Here is a 20,782-nt window from a genome sequence, read left to right as displayed (position 1 = left end):
TGTGGAAACTAAACAACATACTTCTAAAAAATGAATGGGTCAAAGAAGAAATAAGCGCAGAAATCAAAAGATATATACAGACAAATGAAAATGAAAATACGACATATCAGAATCTCTGGGATGCAGCAAAAGCAGTAATAAGAGGAAAGTTCATATCACTTCAGGCCTATATGAACAAACAAGAGAGAGCCGAAGTAAACCACTTAACTTCACACCTTAAGGAACTAGAAAAAGAAGAACAAAGACAACCCAAAACCAGACGAAGAAAGGAGATAATAAAAATCAGAGCAGAAATAAATGAAATAGAGAATAGAAAAACTATAGAAAAAATCAATAAAACAAGGAGCTGGTTCTTTGAAAAGATCAACAAAATTGACAAACCCTTGGCAAGACTCACCAAGGAAAAAAGGCACAGGACTCAAATAAATAAAATCCAAAATGAAAGAGGAGAGATCACCACAGACATCACAGATATACAAAGAATTATTGTAGAATACTATGAAAAATTATATGCCACCAAATACAACAATCTAGAAGAGATGGATAAATTCCTAGAACAATACAACCTTCCTAGACTGAGTCATGAAGAAGCAGAAAGCCTAAACAGACCAATCAGCAGGGAGGAAATAGAAAAAACTATTAAAAATCTCCCCAAAAATAAAAGTCCAGGCCCAGATGGTTATACTAGTGAATTCTATCAAACATTCAAAGAAGACTTGGTTCCTATTCTACTCAAAGTCTTCCAAAAAATTGAAGAAGAAGCAATACTTCCAAACACATTTTATGAGGCCAACATAACCCTCATACCAAAACCTGGCAAGGATGGCACAAAGAAAGAAAACTACAGACCAATATCTCTAATGAATACAGATGCTAAAATACTAAACAAAATACTGGCAAACCGAATACAACAACATATTTAAAAAATAATACATCATGATCAAGTGGGATTCATCCCAGAATCTCAAGGATGGTTCAACATACGCAAAACGGTTAACGTAATACACCATATCAACAAAACAAAGAAAAACCACATGATCTTATCAATAGATGCAGAAAAGGCTTTTGATAAAATACAACACAATTTTATGTTTAAGACTCTCAACAAAATGGGTATAGAAGGAAAATATCTCAACATGATAAAGGCCAAATATGATAAACCATCAGCCAACATCCTATTAAACGGCATAAAACTGAGGACTTTCTACCTTAAATCAGGAACAAGACAGGGTTGTCCACTCTCTCCACTCTTATTCAACGTGGTGCTAGAAGTTCTGGCCAGAGCAATCAGACAAGACAAAGAAATAAAAGGCATCCATATCGGAAAAGAAGAAGTAAAGGTATCACTTTTTCCTGATGATATGATCCTATACATCGAAAACCCGAAGGACTCCACAAAAAGATTATTAGAAACAATAAACCAATACAGTAAGGTCGCAGGATACAAAATTAACATACAAAAGTCCATAGCATTTCTATATACCAACAATGAAATATTAGAAAACGAACTCAAAAAAATAATCCCCTTCACGATTGCAACAAAAAAAATAAAATACCTAGGAATAAACATAACAAAGAACGTAAAGGACCTATATAATGAAAATTACAAAGCATTGTTAAGGGAAATCGAAAAAGATACAATGACATGGAAAAATATTCCTTGTTCTTGGATAGGAAGAATAAATATAATCAAAATGGCCATATTACCCAAAGCAATATACAAATTTAATGCAATTCCCATCAAAATCCCTATGAGATTTTTTAAAGAAATGGAACAAAAAATCATCAGATTTATATGGAACTATAAAAAACCCCGAATAGCCAAAACAATCCTAAGGAAAAAGAATGAAGCTGGGGGCATTACAATACCTGACTTTAAACTATATTATAGGGCCACGATAATCAAAACAGCATGGTATTGGCAAAAAAATAGACACTCAGACCAATGGAACAGAATAGAAAGCCCAGAAATAAAACCACATATATATGGTCAAATAATCTTTGATAAAGGGGCCAACAACATACAATGGAGAAAAGAAAGCCTCTTCAACAAATGGTGTTGGGAAAACTGGAAAGCCACATGCAAAAGAATGAAACTCGACTACAGCCTGTCCCCGTGTACTAAAATTAATTCAAAATGGATCAAAGACCTAAATATAAGACCTGAAACAATAAAGTACATAGAAGAAGACATAGGTACTAAAATCATGGACCTGGGTTTTAAAGAACATTTTATGAACTTGACTCCAATGGCAAGAGAAGTGAAGGCAAAGATAAATGAATGGGACTACATCAGAATTAAAAGTTTTTGCTCAGCAAGAGAAACTGATATCAAAATAAACAGACAGCCAACTATATGGGAACTGATATTTTCAAACGACAGCTCAGATAAGGGCCTAATATCCAAAATTTACAAAGAACTCATAAAACTCAACAACAAACAAACAAACAATCCAATAAAAAAATGGGAAGAGGACATGAACAGACACTTCTCCCAGGAAGAGATACAAATGGCCAACAGATATATGAAAAGATGCTCAGCTTCATTAGTTATTAGAGAAATGCAAATCAAAACTACAATGAGATACCACCTCACCCCTGTTAGATTAGCTATTATCAACAAGACGGGTAATAGCAAATGTTGGAGAGGCTGTGGAGAAAAAGGAACCCTCATTCACTGTTGGTGGGACTGTAAAGTAGTACAATCATTATGGAGGAAAGTATGGTGGTTCCTCAAAAAACTGAAAATAGAACTATCTTATGACCCAGCAATCCCTCTACTGGGTATATACCCCAAAACCTCAGAAACATTGATACGTGAAGACACATGTAGCCCCATGTTCATTGCAGCACTGTTCACAGTGGCCAAGACATGGAAACAACCAAAAAGCCCTTCAATAGAAGACTGGATAAAGAAGATGTGGCACATATACACTATGGAATACTACTCAGCCATAAGAAATGATGACATCAGATCATTTACAGCAAAATGGTGGGATCTTGATAACATTATAAGGAGTGAAATAAGTAAATCAGAAAAAAACAAGAACTACATGATTCCATACATTGGTGGAACATAAAAATGAGACTAAGAGACATGGACAAGAGTGTGGTGGTTACCAAGGGTGGGGGGGGGAGGGAGGACATGGGAGGGAGGGAGGGAGAGAGTTAGGGGGAGGGGGAGGGGCACAGAGAACTAGATAGAGGGTGACGGAGGACAATCTGACTTTGGGTGAGGGGTTTGCAACATAATTTGATGACAAAATAACCTAGACATGTTTTCTTTGAATATATGTACCCTGATTTATTAATGTCATCCCATTACCATTAATAAAAATTTATTAAAAAAAAAACAAAAAAAAAAAAAAAACAAGGAGTTCTGCTCAGCTCAGTATAATAAACTAAACAAAAGAAAAGAAAAAAGAAAGAAAAACACCTCAAGAGGAAATAAACATACTTGCACTTATCCCAATAAATATTGGGATATGAAATATTCCCTTCTTCATACTCTTACCCTTTTACCCTACCCACAAATAACCACCTCTCAACAATGGGTGGTTTAGATAGCATTTAATAGTAGGCAGAGCCCACAGCTGCAGCATAAAACACAAGACCTTTGTTAACAGGTGTGGGAGCTTCCCTAGTTTACAAACCTCGTGCCTCTCAATAACTATCTCTTACAAGTGCAGCTCCAGGGTCCCTCAGAAGTATGCCTAGTAGCAGGAATTCCACCAAGTATTTGTTTTTTATAATTCCTCCCAGTCCAGATACAATTTACCAATCAGGGCTTTTATTTACTTACACAAAGTTGCCTAGTAACATGACTAAAATATCATTTTATCAAATTACCAAGGGAACAGAGGGAATTAACCAAAGGTCAAGTTTTCATGCAACATGGTAAAACTTTTGTTAACCCTATTTCCTACCTTTCTTACAAGCAATAAAAAGAATCAAATGATGACTATAAAGGTACTGTAAAAATTAAGATTTCATGCAAAGTTTCATTACAGTATATGTAGTCCTGCTTTCTCAAAAGCTATCTCATGTTCAACAGATAAAAAACATAATAGAGAAAAATTCTTGACCCACCACATTTTGACAAGTTTTAATCTTCTCCTGAGTCAGACTGTATTCTGCCCAAATTATCTCTAATTCATTCAAAGAAACTGGGGTAGTAAAGCACTCTTCATCCAACATTTGTATAGCATCTGAAAGGTCATTTCCAAAACGAACACCGATGTTAACACGTCTATTTTTAAAAAAAAAAATTTTTTTAAGGAAAAGAACAAAAAATTTTTAAGTTATGAGAAAAAAATTGCACTTAAATAGTAATGGCCTCAAGTTACTATTTACAAAACTAGCTATAAAGAAGTACTTCTAAAAACTGTACATAAAATCATAAATAGCTGATAAAGTAAACTTTTAATTAAATATATTTGATTGAGAAAAAATATGTACTTAAAACCTTTATATAAAACGACATCAAAAGTCTGAAGAACTTAAAAGATATCAAATGGACCTTCAATTCTTGTCTACTATTAGATTTGTAAATATCTTTTCACAAATTTTAGACTTAGCTAACCTTGCTTACCAAGAATACAAGCACCTTAGGATACAATTAACCCTTGTACACTAATAAGCAGACAGCATCTGTAGAGTTTAGAAATGAAATTAAAGGGGGGGGAAAAGCAATCAAAGAAGCAGGTCATCTAGCAAAACCAACAGAGCCTATGATACTCTTTCTCTCGCTTCCAGCTAGACTGCCACCATCTGAGTAACACCTCACTCCCTCAAATATGGACTGAAATATATTGGATTGTTTTAGTCCAAAGTCTGTTCCACAGCTTTGCCAGTGCAGCCACTTAATTTCTGGTAGTGCATTATAGGCTGACTGGCCTATAGAGGGATCAAAATACTCAAACTATTTAGACACTTATGAACCAAATGCCAATTGATGGATTTATGCTGAAGAATATAAGTTTTCACTGACAAAAGACCACCATAGCAGTACTCATTCAGGGCAACCTCTTAGTGTTCCACAGCCCATCAGAAAATGAACTGGTTTTAAGTTCTGTGTGTAGTTTGAAAAGAGAAGTAGGTTGTTTTGAGAACTATTTTATCTACATTCCAGAAAAGTAGAACAAATTATTCCTCCTAATTGACAATAAGCAATCCTCTATTAAGACAAAATGCCTCCACAGTTCACATACAGAGTCTGAGAAATGCTGAATAAACTCTGCACAAGACTTGCCGATCCATTTTTTTTCTTTTTTTTTTAATCCATTTTTTTTCTTCTGATTTCATGATGATCCCTTTTTTTTGTCCTTGAGACACAGTATAATTAAGTAATTTAGATTACGGAAATCTTTAATTTCAGTACAGGCCTGAAAATAACATCAAGCAAAACAACTGGACGTGGTAGTTCCCCACTGCTGATTTTTTCATTTCTCTCTCATAGATGACTTTAGGACAATATTAATGCCTTGTAGTAACAACATACCACTGACAAAAACACTACAAAATCTGTCTCAGGACTATTTTTAGTTTCTCCCTTTAAAGTCATAAAAATATAAAGATTAAATTTCAAAGCAAAAATGGTGAGCATACAACTTAAACAGCACCAACTAATTAGCAATTATTTTAAATTATCCTTCTTCAAAATATGCTTTTACCTACCTAATTTCTTTCAATATTTCAACCTTAGCTGCCAGATTTTTCATCCGAGTGCCGACATGAGTCTTCAGAGTGCTTTCTAAGTGTCTAGTCAAATCCAGGGTAGTGGCTCTCTCTTGCTGCAACAAAGAACAAGCACATCCTAGTGAGACCTAAATAGGGAAATATACTTCTACTGTTATTTCAATAATTTTTAAAATTAAATTTTAAAGGTTAAAAACATGTTAGCCCACAGGGTAACAAACATTGACTTTCCTATTAGTTGAAAAAGATAATCTATTCCAATCTCCTGTCTTCACATAGATTAGACCCTTATATTTCATCTTAATTAGAAGCCAAATAGAAACAAAATTTCATGTACTTTGTCTTAATACTTAGATTAAAAAAAAAAAAAGATCTTCATAGAAACCAAATTATTATCATTGAAATTTTGTTTTCTAGTAAAGTCTTATGTCACTCTGCACTAGAAAAGAACCAAAAAAAAAAAATCATTTCCTTGACTCACGCTAGATTCCTCTCCCTGATCCCGAGCGGTATCTCTATGTATGTCTACCGTGATTATTCAAAAAATAATGTATAGAGCTGTGAGATGAATAAAGACTTGGTAATTTTATTCCAATAATATTATAAATCAGATATTATATAAACATAGAACTTATGTTCAATATTTATACATGCTCACCAGTCCTCAGATTCTCTCAAAAAGAACCACCATATACTGAAATTTATTAATAGTAGGCTACCCTCAAGTATCCTCATACTCTTCTACTTCCATTTATTTAGCAGGATGACCATGAAGAATCACTGATGTTTGCTCTTAACTCTGTTTCTATCCACTGTGATTGTTAGAATAATTACTTTAAAAATTATACAAATCTACAATATAGAAGGGTGAAAATAAAAAGTTGTTAATCTTTGAAAATCTATTTAATGGCTTCCAGAGACTCTATAAAGCAAATTTTTTTACAAATTGCTAATGAATTACATATAGATAAGAACTATAAAATATTGATGAAATGAGTCATTTAAATCTAAAAGAATTCTGAACTTAGATTGTTTCTCAAATGTCAACTACTAATCTACTAGTTAAAAACAAAACTGCCTAACCAGGTGGTGGCACAGTGGATAGAGCATCGAACTGGGATGCAGAGGACCCAGGTTCGAGACCCCGAGGTCACCAGCTTGAGCGCAGGCTCATGTGGCTTGAGCAAAGCTCACCAGCTTGGACCCAAGGTCGCTGGCTCGAGCAAGGAGTTACTCAGTCTGCTGAAGGCCCACAGTCAAGGCACATAGGAGAAAGCAATCAATGAGAAAGCAAGGTGTCGCAACGAAAAATTGATGATTGATGCTTCTCATCTCTCTCCGTTCCTGTCTGTCTGTCCCTATCTATCCCTCTGTCTCTGAAAAACAAACAAACTGAAAATCAGATAAATAATGAGTACGGTTTTTTAAAAAAAAGAACAAGATGGCTGCACTGGTAAACACTATACTTGCCAAGCACTGGAAACAACGGAAATGCCCATCAACAAGAGAACGGGTAAACACACTGTGGTATACTGATACAATGGAATACTCATCAGCAATAAAAATGAGCAAGCTATTGATATACACAGCATAAGATCAATCTCACAGACATTATGTTAAGTGAAGGAAGCCAGACACAACAGAGTGTGTATCAGAAGATTCCACTTGTATAAAGGACGGACCAGGAAAACTACACTATGACGATACAAATCCAAGTAGTGGTTGCTCTAGGTGGAAGAGAGAACAGGCTGCAAAGAGGCACCAAGGAACTACCTGGGTTGAAGAAATGTTTTTATCTCCAGTCCATAAAGCTGATGACCTGCAACCCATCTATTCTCTTAATGCAAGAGCACAGGAGAACCCCAGAGAAAAGAATAAAGGCAGGTGTCTAGTCTAACCTCGTCACTAGACCTCTAAAGAAAACAATTTGCTAAGAAGAAACTGTCTCTCTGAAATGCCCTTAGCAAGATGTTCTTGGCTAAAGAATTATAGTGGATAGAACCTTGATTTATGAGGTATATGTTACATATGGATTTAATGGCTAAAGATCAAGCCTAATCACTAATGGTCAATGATTTAATCAACCAGATCTATGTAATGAAACCTTGATTTAAAAAAAAAAAAAAAGAATGATGAAGTTTTGGGGACCTTCCAGACTGGTGGACAATCCATGGGCTCGGAAGAGTGGCAATCAAGAAACATAGCTATCCCCACCCCACCCCCCAACTTCCTCTAAGCGTCTCTTTCTTTTACTTGGCTATTTCTCAGGTATATCCTTTATAATAAAACCAGAATCATAAGTATAGCACTTCCCTGAGTTTCAGGAGCTGCTTTAGGAAATTTTTGAACTGGGGGTTTTGGGGAGGCAGAGGGAACGTAAGAATCCTCAAATTCATCGTTGGCCAGGCAGAAGAGTGCACAGCCTTGGGACTTGATTCGCGCTGGTGTCTGAAGTGGGGTAAGTCTTGTGAGACTGAGTCCTTCACTTGTGACATCTTAGCTAATTCCTGATATTTAGTGTCAAAAATGAACTGTAGGACATCCAGTTGGTACTGGAGAATTAGTGTAGGAATAAATGCATTCGGTGTTAGAAAAACTACAAAATTTGTAAACCAAGCAGTATTCTTGAATAGTGGGTGGGAGAAAAGTGCCCTGAATCTAAGCAAACCTGGAGACCTAACCATCATACAAGGAAACATGTGCATGAAGATAAAGAAGCCTGTTAAGCAACACTGGATGCAAATTAAGCAACTTTTATCAACCAAAAAGCAATGTATGTGCCTAAATGGGATCGTGATTAGAAGAAACCAACCATTAAAGAACATTCCCAGAATAATGAGAAATATGAACACTGATGATACTAAATGATATTAAGAAATCATTAATTTTAAGTATGAATAATGTTATGATTATATCTTTTTTATGCTCTTTTCTATTAGAGAAACATACTAAAGCATATACAGTAAAATACATACTAACAATGTAGTCTGTTTTAAAATAAGAGGTTTAGGTGGGGGTTTTTTTAAGATTTTATTCATTTTACAGAGAAGAGAGAAAGAGAGAGACAGAAGAAGGGAGGAGCAGGAAATATCAACTCCTATATGTGCCTTGACCAGGGAAGTCAGGGTTTTGAACCGGCAACCTCAGTGTTCCAGGTCAACGCTTTATCCACTGCGCCACCACAGATAAGGTGAGGTTTAGGTTTTAAAAAAAGATTACCGGAGTTTGCACTTAGTGACGTCACAGAAATGGCACCGTGAGCAGCGCGTCCGACAGATCTCCCCAAAATCACAACAAATTTATCAACTAGAAACAGAAAAATTTATCCTCGGAGCATTCCGGAGTTCCACACAAACTGAAAGCGAAAGGACTGTTATCACTTGAATCTGAGAAACGAGGGTGTAGAGGAAGCTACTGCAGGGACGTTCATCCAAGCTGCGGAGGGAGTGCGCCTGTGGTGAGTCAGCTCACACTCGGGAGCGGCTAGCAGCCGCCGGCGCACGCCCGGTCTGGTTGCAGAGCGAGCACCACTAACGTTCCCAGGGGCCCGCGCACTGCGAGTGAGAGTCCCCAGCCACCGGTGCCCAGAGCACCCCATTTGCGCGCGTGCCCTGGGCATTCCACACGCCCAGAGCGCCCTACTGGCCCGCACACCCAGGGTGCCCCATTATCCTGCGCCCAGTGCGCCCCAGCCGCCAGCAGCGGGGCGAGTGGGAGAGGCGCCAGGGCGGTCTTCCCTACTTGGGAGATTCTCTCCGTGGGCGGGGCACCTTACCCAGCCATTCAAGCTAACAATCAAGCGTTGGGGGAGGGGCGCTCAGGCAGCCTGAAATACCTTCAGGAACACAGCTGTGGACCCAATCACTGAAATTAGCTTAACCCATGAAATCTACGCACCCACGGGTTCTAATTGATAAGATCTCTCTCAGTTCAGCGATCCAAGACAAGAGGGGTGATATTTTTTAGTGCCTCTCGCTAAAGGGGCGGGGGCAACTTCTGATTGATAGAGCCTCCATATTCAAGGATAAACGCTAACAAGAAGGACTTGGCAGATAATAAGATCTATACTACACTAGTCGCAAGCAGAGACTAGTGCCTCTTCTTCCCAGCCAAAACAGGCTACAAAGTGTGGAAAGCCTGGGTTGAGTGGTCCAACTGAATGCTAGGCGCTAAACAGTCACCTTGACAACAATTGACTCCCACCCCCGCCTGATTACACTGGAGGCTCTGACTGCCAGAGCCTTTCCCAAAGCCTTGTGCTGAGTGGGGATAGAGTGGGATTTCCCAGCTCTTTGAGCCTCTTACTCCCCAGGCAGAAGCAGTTGCAGCCTTATAGCTGGATCACCAGGCTGCTAATTCAGGAAGGGGGGACTAGGAGAGAGACTCCAGGAAAGCAAACTCTCTCGTTAGACCCTGCAAACGCCAACAAGCCTTGACTACCAGCAAGACTAAAGCCAATTATATGACATTGCCATAGAATCCCATCAACTGCAAATCCCTACCTAAGTGTGACACAGGGGCAGAGCCTGGGGTACAGAGTCACCGACCAGGAAGAGGGAGAGAAAAGAAAAAGGAAGAAGTTAACCTCTCAAAATCAAGAAAAATCCACAGACTTTACAACTTGTTCCACTAATATTTTTCTGTTGTTGTTTGTTTCTTCTATCTTATTGCCTTTATTATTATTATTTCTATTTCCTCCACCTCGGTCCTTCTATTCTCTGCCCATCTTATGCTTCCCTTTTCTTGAACTACACTACCCATGAGTGTTACATTTTATTTCTCTTCTTCATCCTCACCCTCCTTTAAGGTTATACTCCAAAACACTTAACTCTTACTCTCTCCTCTTTTGTTTTTGTTTTGCTTTATTTTGTTTTTTTCTCTTCCTTTTTTCTTCCTTCGTTTTTCTCTTTTTCTTATTTTTGCCTTTCTATTCGTTTTTTCTTTTCTCGTTTTCCTTTCCTCCCATTTAATCCTCAATCATGAACAAATTAGTTAATTTGGGACTCAAGGGTTTTTTTTGGCTTTATTTTTCTTTTTCGCTTTTGTTTTTGTTTTTTTCTTGTTTGTTTATTTTTGTGGCATTTTGGGTACTTTTTACGTTGCTTTTTAACTCACTAGCATTCCTCCCAACCCAAGGTCTCCATTGTATTTAGTCTTCGCTCCACTTAATACAACAGACTTTTACTTATTATTTTTATTTTTTTTCTTCTTTATTATTCTTTTTTTTTCCTCCTTTTTTCTGGTTCCCTCTTATCCCTCTCATTATATCTCTTAGTTGACCATCACTTACAAGCAAATCATCTTATGCTTGTCTAAGATTTTCTTCCCTTTTTTTTTTTTTTTGCATTTAGTAGGTCCCTACTCCCCTTTTTTGCCCCTTGAACTCTTCACCCCAAATCAGGCCCTCCATTATAGGCAGTTTTTGTTCCATTTAGCATAATATAATTCACAGGTCATCACGATATTTCCCTGAGGAGGGGAAAGGAGGGAAAGAGAAGAAAGAAAAAAGGGGGAAATAATAAATTATTACTGTTTTTTTTGTGTGGGTGTTTTACCTTTTTTTTTTTTTTACTTTTTACTCTTTATTAATTCTAATTAGTGCTATCAACAAGACCACACTCTGATGCCAATAAGAAAGAGGAAATTGAATATTATGGATACAAAAGAAAGAGAGGTAACACAAATAGATGTGGAAAAATCTATGGAGAAAAGATTTAACATATTGGAAGCCTTGGAGCTAAATGACAGAGAATTTAAAATAGAAATCTTAAAAATACTCAGAGATATACAAGAAAACACAGAAAGACAACTTAGGGAGATCAGAAAACAACTCAATGAACACAAAGAATATATTACCAAGGAAACTGAAACTATAAAAACAAATCAAACAGAAATGAAAAACTCAATTCATAAGCTGAAAAACGAGGTAACAAGCTTAGCTAACAGAACAGCCCAGATTGAAGATAGGATTAGTGAAATAGAAGACAAACAACTTGAGGCACAACAGAGAGAAGAAGAAAGAGACTCAAAAATAATAAAAAATGAGAAAGCCCTACAGGAATTGTCTGACTCCATCAGAAAGAATAACATAAGAATAATAGGTATATCAGAGGGAGAAGAGAAAGAAAACAGAATGGAGAATATACTCAAATAATAGACGAGAACTTCCCAAGCCTGTGGAAAGAACTAAAGCCTCAAATTCAAGAAGCAAACAGAACACCGAGTTTTCTTAACCCCAACAAACCCACTCCAAGGCACATCATAATAAAGATGACACAAACCAATGACAAAGAAAAAATTCTCAAGGCAGCCAGGGAAAAGAAGAGTACAACATATAAAGGAAGGCCTATTAGATTATCATCAGATTTCTCAGCAGAAACTCTACAAGCTAGAAGAGAGTGGACCCCAATATTTAAAGTCCTGAAAGAGAGGAACTTTCAGCCACGAATACTATACCCATCAAAGCTATCCTTCAAGTATGAAGGAGATATAAAAACATTCACAAATACAGAAAAGATGAGAGAATTTATCAGCAGAAAGCCCCCACTCCAGGAAATACTAAAGGGGTTTTCCAACCAGATTCAAAGAACAAAAGAAAACAACACCACAAGTAACAGCTCCACCAAGAACACAATAAAACCAAACTTAAACTGTGACAACAAAGGAAAAAAAGGGGGGAGAGGATGGAGATTAACAGTAGCAAAGGACGATGAAGTGCAGAAATACTCATAAGATAGGATACTACAATGAATATGGTAGGTACCCTTTTCATTACTTAATGGTAACCACCCTTGAAAAAACCACCACAAAAACACTTGACTTAAAAAAGGTAGCAACAGAGGAAAGAAGTATGGAACACAAACAAACAAAAACAAATAATAGAAAAACAAAAGAGAAGAATCAAACAAGATACAAAACTAATGAAAAGCAATTTATAAAATGGCAGGGAACCCACAAGTGTCAATAATTACACTAAATGTAAATGGATTAAACTTACCAATAAAAAGACACAGAGTAGCAGAATGGATTAAAAAAGAAAATCCAACTATACGCTGCCTACAAGAAACACATCTAAGCAACAAGGATAAAAACAAATTCAAAGTGAAAGGCTGGAAAACAATACTCCAAGCAAACAACACCCAAAAAGAAGCAGGTGTAGCAATACTCATATCTAATAATGCTGACTACAAGACAGAAAAAGTACTCAGAGACAAAAATGGTCATTTCATAATGATTAAGGGGAAGTTGAATCAAGAAGACATAACAATCCTTAATATATATGCACCAAACCAAGGAGCACCAAAATATATAAGACAGCTACTTATTGACCTTAAAACAAAAACTAACAAAAATGCAATCATACTTGGAGACCTCAATACACCGCTGACGGCTCTAGATCGGTCATCCAAACAGAGAATCAATAAAGATATAGTGGCCTTAAACGAAATACTAGAACACCTGGATATGATAGACATCTACAGGACACTTCATCCCAAAGCGACAGAGTATACATTTTTCTCTAGTGTACATGGAACATTCTCAAGAATTGACCATATGTTGGGCCACAAAGACAATATCAGCAAATTTAGAAAACTGAAATTGTACCAAGCATATTTTCTGATCATAAAGCCTTGAAACTAGAATTCAACTGCAAAAAAGAGGGGGAAAAACCCACAAAAATGTGGAAACTAAACAACATACTTCTAAAAAATGAATGGGTCAAAGAAGAAATAAGCGCAGAAATCAAAAGATATATACAGACAAATGAAAATGAAAATACGACATATCAGAATCTCTGGGATGCAGCAAAAGCAGTAATAAGAGGAAAGTTCATATCACTTCAGGCCTATATGAACAAACAAGAGAGAGCCGAAGTAAACCACTTAACTTCACACCTTAAGGAACTAGAAAAAGAAGAACAAAGACAACCCAAAACCAGCCGAAGAAAGGAGATAATAAAAATCAGAGCAGAAATAAATGAAATAGAGAACAGAAAAACTATAGAAAAAATCAATAAAACAAGGAGCTGGTTCTTTGAAAAGATCAACAAAATTGACAAACCCTTGGCAAGACTCACCAAGGAAAAAAGGCACAGGACTCAAATAAATAAAATCCAAAATGAAAGAGGAGAGATCACCACAGACATCACAGATATACAAAGAATTATTGTAGAATACTATGAAAAATTATATGCCACCAAATACAACAATCTAGAAGAAATGGATAAATTCCTAGAACAATACAACCTTCCTAGACTGAGTCATGAAGAAGTAGAAAGCCTAAACAGACCAATCAGCAGGGAGGAAATAGAAAAAACTATTAAAAACCTCCCCAAAAATAAAAGTCCAGGCCCAGATGGTTATACTAGTGAATTCTATCAAACATTCAAAGAAGACTTGGTTCCTATTCTACTCAAAGTCTTCCAAAAAATTGAAGAAGAAGCAATACTTCCAAACACATTTTATGAGGCCAACAAAACCCTCATACCAAAACCTGGCAAGGATGGCACAAAGAAAGAAAACTACAGACCAATATCTCTAATGAATACAGATGCTAAAATACTAAACAAAATACTGGCAAACCGAATACAACAACATATTTAAAAAATAATACATCATGATCAAGTGGGATTCATCCCAGAATCTCAAGGATGGTTCAACATACGCAAAACGGTTAACGTAATACACCATATCAACAAAACAAAGAACAAAAACCACATGATCTTATCAATAGATGCAGAAAAGGCTTTTGATAAAATACAACACAATTTTATGTTTAAGACTCTCAACAAAATGGGTATAGAAGGAAAATATCTCAACATGATAAAGGCCATATATGATAAACCATCAGCCAACATCCTATTAAACGGCATAAAACTGAGGACTTTCTACCTTAAATCAGGAACAAGACAGGGTTGTCCACTCTCTCCACTCTTATTTAACGTGGTGCTAGAAGTTCTGGCCAGAGCAATCAGACAAGACAAAGAAATAAAAGGCATCCATATCGGAAAAGAAGAAGTAAAGGTATCACTTTTTCCTGATGATATGATCCTATACATCGAAAACCCGAAGGACTCCACAAAAAGATTATTAGAAACAATAAACCAATACAGTAAGGTCGCAGGATACAATATTAACATACAAAAGTCCATAGCCTTTCTATATGCCAACAATAAAATATTAGAAAATGAACTCAAAAAAATAATCCCCTTCACGATTACAACAAAAAAAATAAAATACCTAGGAATAAACATAACAAAGAATGTAAAGGACCTTTATAATGAAAATTACAAAGCATTAAGGGAAATCGAAAAAGATACAATGACATGGAAAAATATTCCTTGTTCTTGGATAGGAAGAATAAATATAATCAAAATGGCCATATTACCCAAAGTAATATACAAATTTAATGCAATTCCCATCAAAATCCCTATGAGATTTTTTAAAGAAATGGAACAAAAAATCATCAGATTTATATGGAACTATAAAAAACCCCGAATAGCCAAAACAATCCTAAGGAAAAAGAATGAAGCTGTGGGCATTACAATACCTGACTCTAAACTATATTATAGGGCCACGATAATCAAAACAGCATGGTATTGGCAAAAAAATAGACACTCAGACCAATGGAACAGAATAGAAAGCCCAGAAATAAAACCACATATATATGGTCAAATAATCTTTGATAAAGGGGCCAACAACACATAATGGAGAAAAGAAAGCCTCTTCAACAAATGGTGTTGGGAAAACTGGAAAGCCACATGCAAAAGAATGAAACTCAACTACAGCCTGTCCCCGTGTACTAAAATTAATTCAAAATGGATCAAAGACCTAAATATAAGACCTGAAACAATAAAGTACATAGAAGAAGACATAGGTACTAAAATCATGGACCTGGGTTTTAAAGAACATTTTATGAACTTGACTCCAATGGCAAGAGAAGTGAAGGCAAAGATAAATGAATGGGACTACATCAGAATAAAAAGTTTTTGCTCAGCAAGAGAAACTGATATCAAAATAAACATCCAACTAAATGGGAAATGATATTTTCAAACAACAGCTCAGATAAGGGCCTAATATCCAAAATTTACAAAGAACTCATAAAACTCAACAACAAACAAACAAACAATCCAATAAAAAAATGGGAAGAGGACATGAACAGACACTTCTCCCAGGAAGAGATACAAATGGCCAACAGATATATGAAAAGATGCTCAGCTTCATTAGTTATTAGAGAAACGCAAATCAAAACTACAATGAGATACCACCTCACCCCTGTTAGATTAGCTATTATCAACAAGACGGGTAATAGCAAATGTTGGAGAGGCTGTGGAGAAAAAGGAACCCTCATTCACTGTTGGTGGGACTGTAAAGTAGTACAACCATTATGGAGGAAAGTATGGTGGTTCCTCAAAAAACTGCAAATAGAACTACCTTATGACCCAGCAATCCCTCTACTGGGTATATACCCCAAAACCTCAGAAACATTGATACGTGGAGACACATGTAGCCCCATGTTCATTGCAGCACTGTTCACAGTGGCCAAGACATGGAAACAACCAAAAAGCCCTTCAATAGAAGACTGGATAAAGAAGATGTGGCACATATACACTATGGAATACTACTCAGCCATAAGAAATGATGACATCAGATCATTTACAGCAAAATGGTGGGAACTTGATAACATTATACGGAGTGAAATAAGTAAATCAGAAAAAAACAAGAACTACATGATTCCATACATTGGTGGAACATAAAAACGAGACTAAGAGACATGGACAAGAGTGTGGTGGTTACCAGGGGTGGAGGGAGGGAGGACATGGGAGGGAGGGAGGGAGGGAGTTAGGGGGAGGGGGAGGGGGAGGGGCACAGAGAACTAGATAGAGGGTGGCGGAGGACAATCTGACTTTGGGCAAGGGGTATGCAACATAATTTAATGACAAAATAACCTAGACATGTTTTCTTTGAATATATGTACCCTGATTTATTAATGTCATCCCATTAACATTAATAAAAATTTATTTAAAAAAAAAACAACTGAAAATCGAAAAAAGAAAAAAAAAGATTACCAATATATTTAATACTTGTAAAAACTGAGTGATGGGGGCCCTGGCCGGTTGGCTCAGTGGTAGAGCATCGGCCTGGCGTGCAGGGGTCCCGGGTTCGATACCCAGCCAGGGCACACAGGAGAAGCGCCCATCTGCTTCTCCACTCCTCCCCCCTCTCCTTCCTCTCTTGTCTCTCTCTTCCCCTCCTGCAGCCAAGGCCCCACTGGAGCAAAGTTGGCCCAGGCACTGAGGATGGCTCTATGGCCTCTGCCTCAGGTGCTAGAATGGCTCTGGTTGCATCAGAGCAATGCCCCAGATGGGCAGAGCATCGCCCCCTGGTGGGCATTGTTGGGTGGATCCTGGTCAGCGCATGTGGGAGTCTGTCTGACTGCCTCCCCGTTTCCAACTTCAGAAAAAATACAAAAAAAAAACCCTGAGTGATGGGTACATAAGGATTAATCATTCAGTTCTCTATCTTTTTGGAATGTTTGAAAATTCCATAGTTAATAGTTTTTAAAATATAAGAGGAAATGTAAATAAGAAATTATTCATCTTTTTTTTTTTTCTTTTTTTTTTTTTTTTTTTTCATTTTTCTGAAGCTGGAAACAGGGAGAGACAGTCAGACAGACTCCCGCATGCGCCCGACCGGGATCCACCCGGCACACCCACCAGGGGCGGTGCTCTGCCCCCCAGGGGGCGATGCTCTGCCCATCCTGGGCGTCGCCATATTGCGACCAGAGCCACTCTAGCGCCTGAGGCAGAGGCCACAGAGCCATGCCCAGCGCCCGGGCCATCTCTGCTCCAATGGAGCCTTGGCTGCGGGAGGGGAAGAGAGAGACAGAGAGGAAAGCGCGGCGGAGCGGTGGAGAAGCAAATGGGCGCTTCTCCTGTGTGCCCTGGCCGGGAATCGACCCCGGGTCCTCCGCACGCTAGGCCGACGCTCTACCGCTGAGCCAACCGGCCAGGGCATATTATTCATCTTTTAAACATCCAAAAAATCCAAAGGTGACTAGTTTGAAGTATAAGAAAAAAAAATTCATTTAAAAACAAAGTAAGGAGAGAATGAAAGAGGATGGAAAGAAAGGGAAGAAAAGGAAAATGACAGAAAATTTAACAAATAAAGAGTACATGAATATACATATCTCCCAGTTGGTCATTCTTTACTTGACTTAAGCCATCGAACATACCATACCTCCAGTTCTTGGGTAGTCTGTTCTACTTTTGATTCTAATGCCTTGTAATTTTCAAGAAGATTCTCCTTCTCTGTTTTAAGCTTTTCATTTTCTTCAATCAGTTTCTGGTCCTGCTTAATTTTTGCCAGGCTGACATTAGACCCTAAATTAAAGTCAGCGATAGCCAGACAATCCCTGTTAAAAACAAATTCACTCGTTTTAAAAGCCAAACTGAAAAAAAGAAAGAAAAATAAAAACCAAACTGTGTAAGGCTGACAGAGATCGGAAATCTAAACTAAATTATCTTAGGCTTTTTGTATCATAATATATCTTAAAGTTAACTTTGGAAACTATTCTAAAACCTTTACCCAGATAGTATCATAATATATCTTAAAGTTAACTTTGGAAACTACTCTAAAACCTTTACCTAAAACCTTACCTACTAAAAAATATTTTAATACAAACTAGATTGTATAACTGGAGTCCTTCTTCAGAAACAATGCTTCCAACTCTCAAAATATATGTATTTCAACTTCTTCAAAGCAGTATCAACTCCAGACAATATAGTAAAATGCACTCTGTATCTGTTTCTTCCAATTCCTCCTCCCTATCACCCCTCCAACATTAGACAGTTTAGTTCAGGGGTCGGGAACCTATGGCTCGCGAGCCAGATGTGGCTCTTTTGATAGCTGCATCTGGCTCACAGACAAATCTTTAATTAAAAAGATGTTAAAAATATAAAACATTCTCATGTATTACAATCCATTCATTTCCTACCACTCATGTTCATGGTTTTGAGTGGCTGGAGCCAATCACAGCTGTGCTCTGGGACAACACCAAATTTTTATTGGATAATGCATAACATACACGGGTCATTGTGAGGTCAAGAAGTAAACTTCCCTCCTTTTAATCAAGTAGTCAGCTAGCTAATTGCAGAAACCCTTTTGACGAAGAAGATGGCTAAAAGAAAAAAGAGGAGTATCGTACTTTTCAGCAGGAATGGACAGAGGAATTCGCCTTTGTGGAAAGAGCAGGTTCTGCAGTGTGTCTAATATGCAATGATAAAATTGCATCAATGAAATGGTCAAATATAAAGCAGCACTTCAACACACGCCATACTACATTGCATCAAAATATCCAGCAGGGGACAGCAGGAAGAAAGCATGTCAAGAGCTACTGTGCAGAATGCAAGCTAGTCAGCAGCAACTCCGTGTTTGGACTCAACTGGAATTTGGCTAGCTTTGCTGGTGCTTCAGCAATTGTGAGAAACGGAAAGCCATTCACAGATGGGGAGTATGCCAAAACATTCGTGCTTGATGTGGCCAATGAACTTTTTGACGACTTTTCAGATAAAAATAAATGAATAAAAGACATGCTTCTGTCAGCAAGAACTGTTCACGATCGTACCATCATGATGGCAAATCAAATTGAAGCAACACAAGTGAAGGACATAAATACAGCACCATTCTTTTCTCTTGCTTTGGATGAGTCAACGACGTAAGCCATTTATCCCAGGTCAGCATGATTGCAAGGTATGCTGTCAGTGACACACTACGTGAGGAAAGTCTTGCTGTTTTGCCTATGAAAGAGACAACAAGAGGGAAGGATTTATTCAAGTCTTTCACTGAGTTTGCTAAAGAAAAAAAATCTACTGATGGATAAACTTATTTTGTTGTGTACTGATGGTGCTCCATGCATGGTGGGGAAAAACAGAGGATTTGTAGCACTTCTTCGTGAACATGAAAAGAGACCCATCCTAAGTTTTCACTGCATCCTACATCAGGAGGCACTTTTGCTCAGATGTGTGACGAGCAGCTTGGGGAGGTGATGTCGCTGGTCATTCGGGTGGTCAATTTTATTGTTACCCGAGCTTTAAATAATCGCCAGTTTAAAACGCTGCTGGATGAAGTTGGGAATAATTATCCTGGTCTGCTTCTGCACAGCAATGTGCATTGGTTGTCAACAGGGAAGGTGTTCAGCTGTTTCGTGGCTTGTCTGAGCAAACTCTGGACTTTTCTTGAAATGAAAAACGTCAAGCCTCCTGAGTTAGCTAACACTGAGTGGCTCCTGAAGTTCTACTATCTCGTGGACATGACTGAACATCTGAAGCAGTTCAATGTGAAAATGCAAGGCATAGGAAATACAGTCTTATCCCTTCAACAAGCAGTGTTTGCATTTGAAAACAGCTGGAACTCTTCATCGCCGACATTGAAACAGGTCGTTTACTACACTTTGAAAAACTGGGAGAGTTTAAAGATGCATGCACAGCAAGTGACCCTGCTCAACATCTTGATCTCCAGTAGCTAGCGGGCTTCACATCTAATCTCCTGCAGTCATTCAAAGCGTGCTTTGGAGAATTTCATGAGCACACTCGTCTTTTTAAGTTCATCACCCATCCACACAAGTGTGCAGTGAACAGCGCCAACCTGAGTTACATCCCCGGTGTCTCCGTCAGAGATTTTTGAGCTACAAGCTGCTGACCTGAAGGCTTCACACATGTGGGTGAATAAGTTCAAGTCACTGAATGAAGATTTGGAAAGACTTGCATGACAGCAAGCAGAGTTGGTGAGCAAACACAAGTGGGGAGAAATGAAAAATCTTCAACCTGCAGACCAGCTGATTGTCAAAACTTGGACCACGCTTCCCATCACATACCACACACTGCAGTGTGTGAGTATTGCTGTACTGACAATGTTTGGCTCTACATATGCATGTGAGCAGTCTTTCTCACATCTCACATCTAAAGAACGTTAAGACCAACCTAAGATCACATTTAACAGATGGAAGTCTCAACGCCTGCATGAAGCTTAACCTCACCATGTATCAACCAGACTACAAAGCTATCAGCAAAACCATGCAGCACCAG

The 20,782-nt window shown here is 37.8% G+C and overlaps 1 protein-coding gene across 1 annotated transcript in view; it reads right to left on the bottom strand.

The window, feature by feature from the left end:
- The window catches only part of STK31 (serine/threonine kinase 31), a 99,217-nt gene that overhangs the window by 54,287 nt on the left and 24,148 nt on the right, over positions 1–20,782 (bottom strand). Inside the window, exons 7-9 of the mRNA XM_066239300.1 lie at positions 17,937–18,111; positions 5,677–5,792; positions 4,090–4,249 (exon numbers count right to left, since the gene is read on the bottom strand). Of these exons, the coding sequence (XP_066095397.1) occupies positions 4,090–4,249; positions 5,677–5,792; positions 17,937–18,111 (451 nt within the window). The remainder of the gene's footprint in view (positions 1–4,089; positions 4,250–5,676; positions 5,793–17,936; positions 18,112–20,782) is intronic.

Source organism: Saccopteryx bilineata, chromosome 7, assembly GCF_036850765.1.
Source record: "Saccopteryx bilineata isolate mSacBil1 chromosome 7, mSacBil1_pri_phased_curated, whole genome shotgun sequence".
Taxonomy (NCBI): domain Eukaryota; kingdom Metazoa; phylum Chordata; class Mammalia; order Chiroptera; family Emballonuridae; genus Saccopteryx; species Saccopteryx bilineata.
This window is presented reverse-complemented; position numbering and strand designations above follow the sequence as displayed.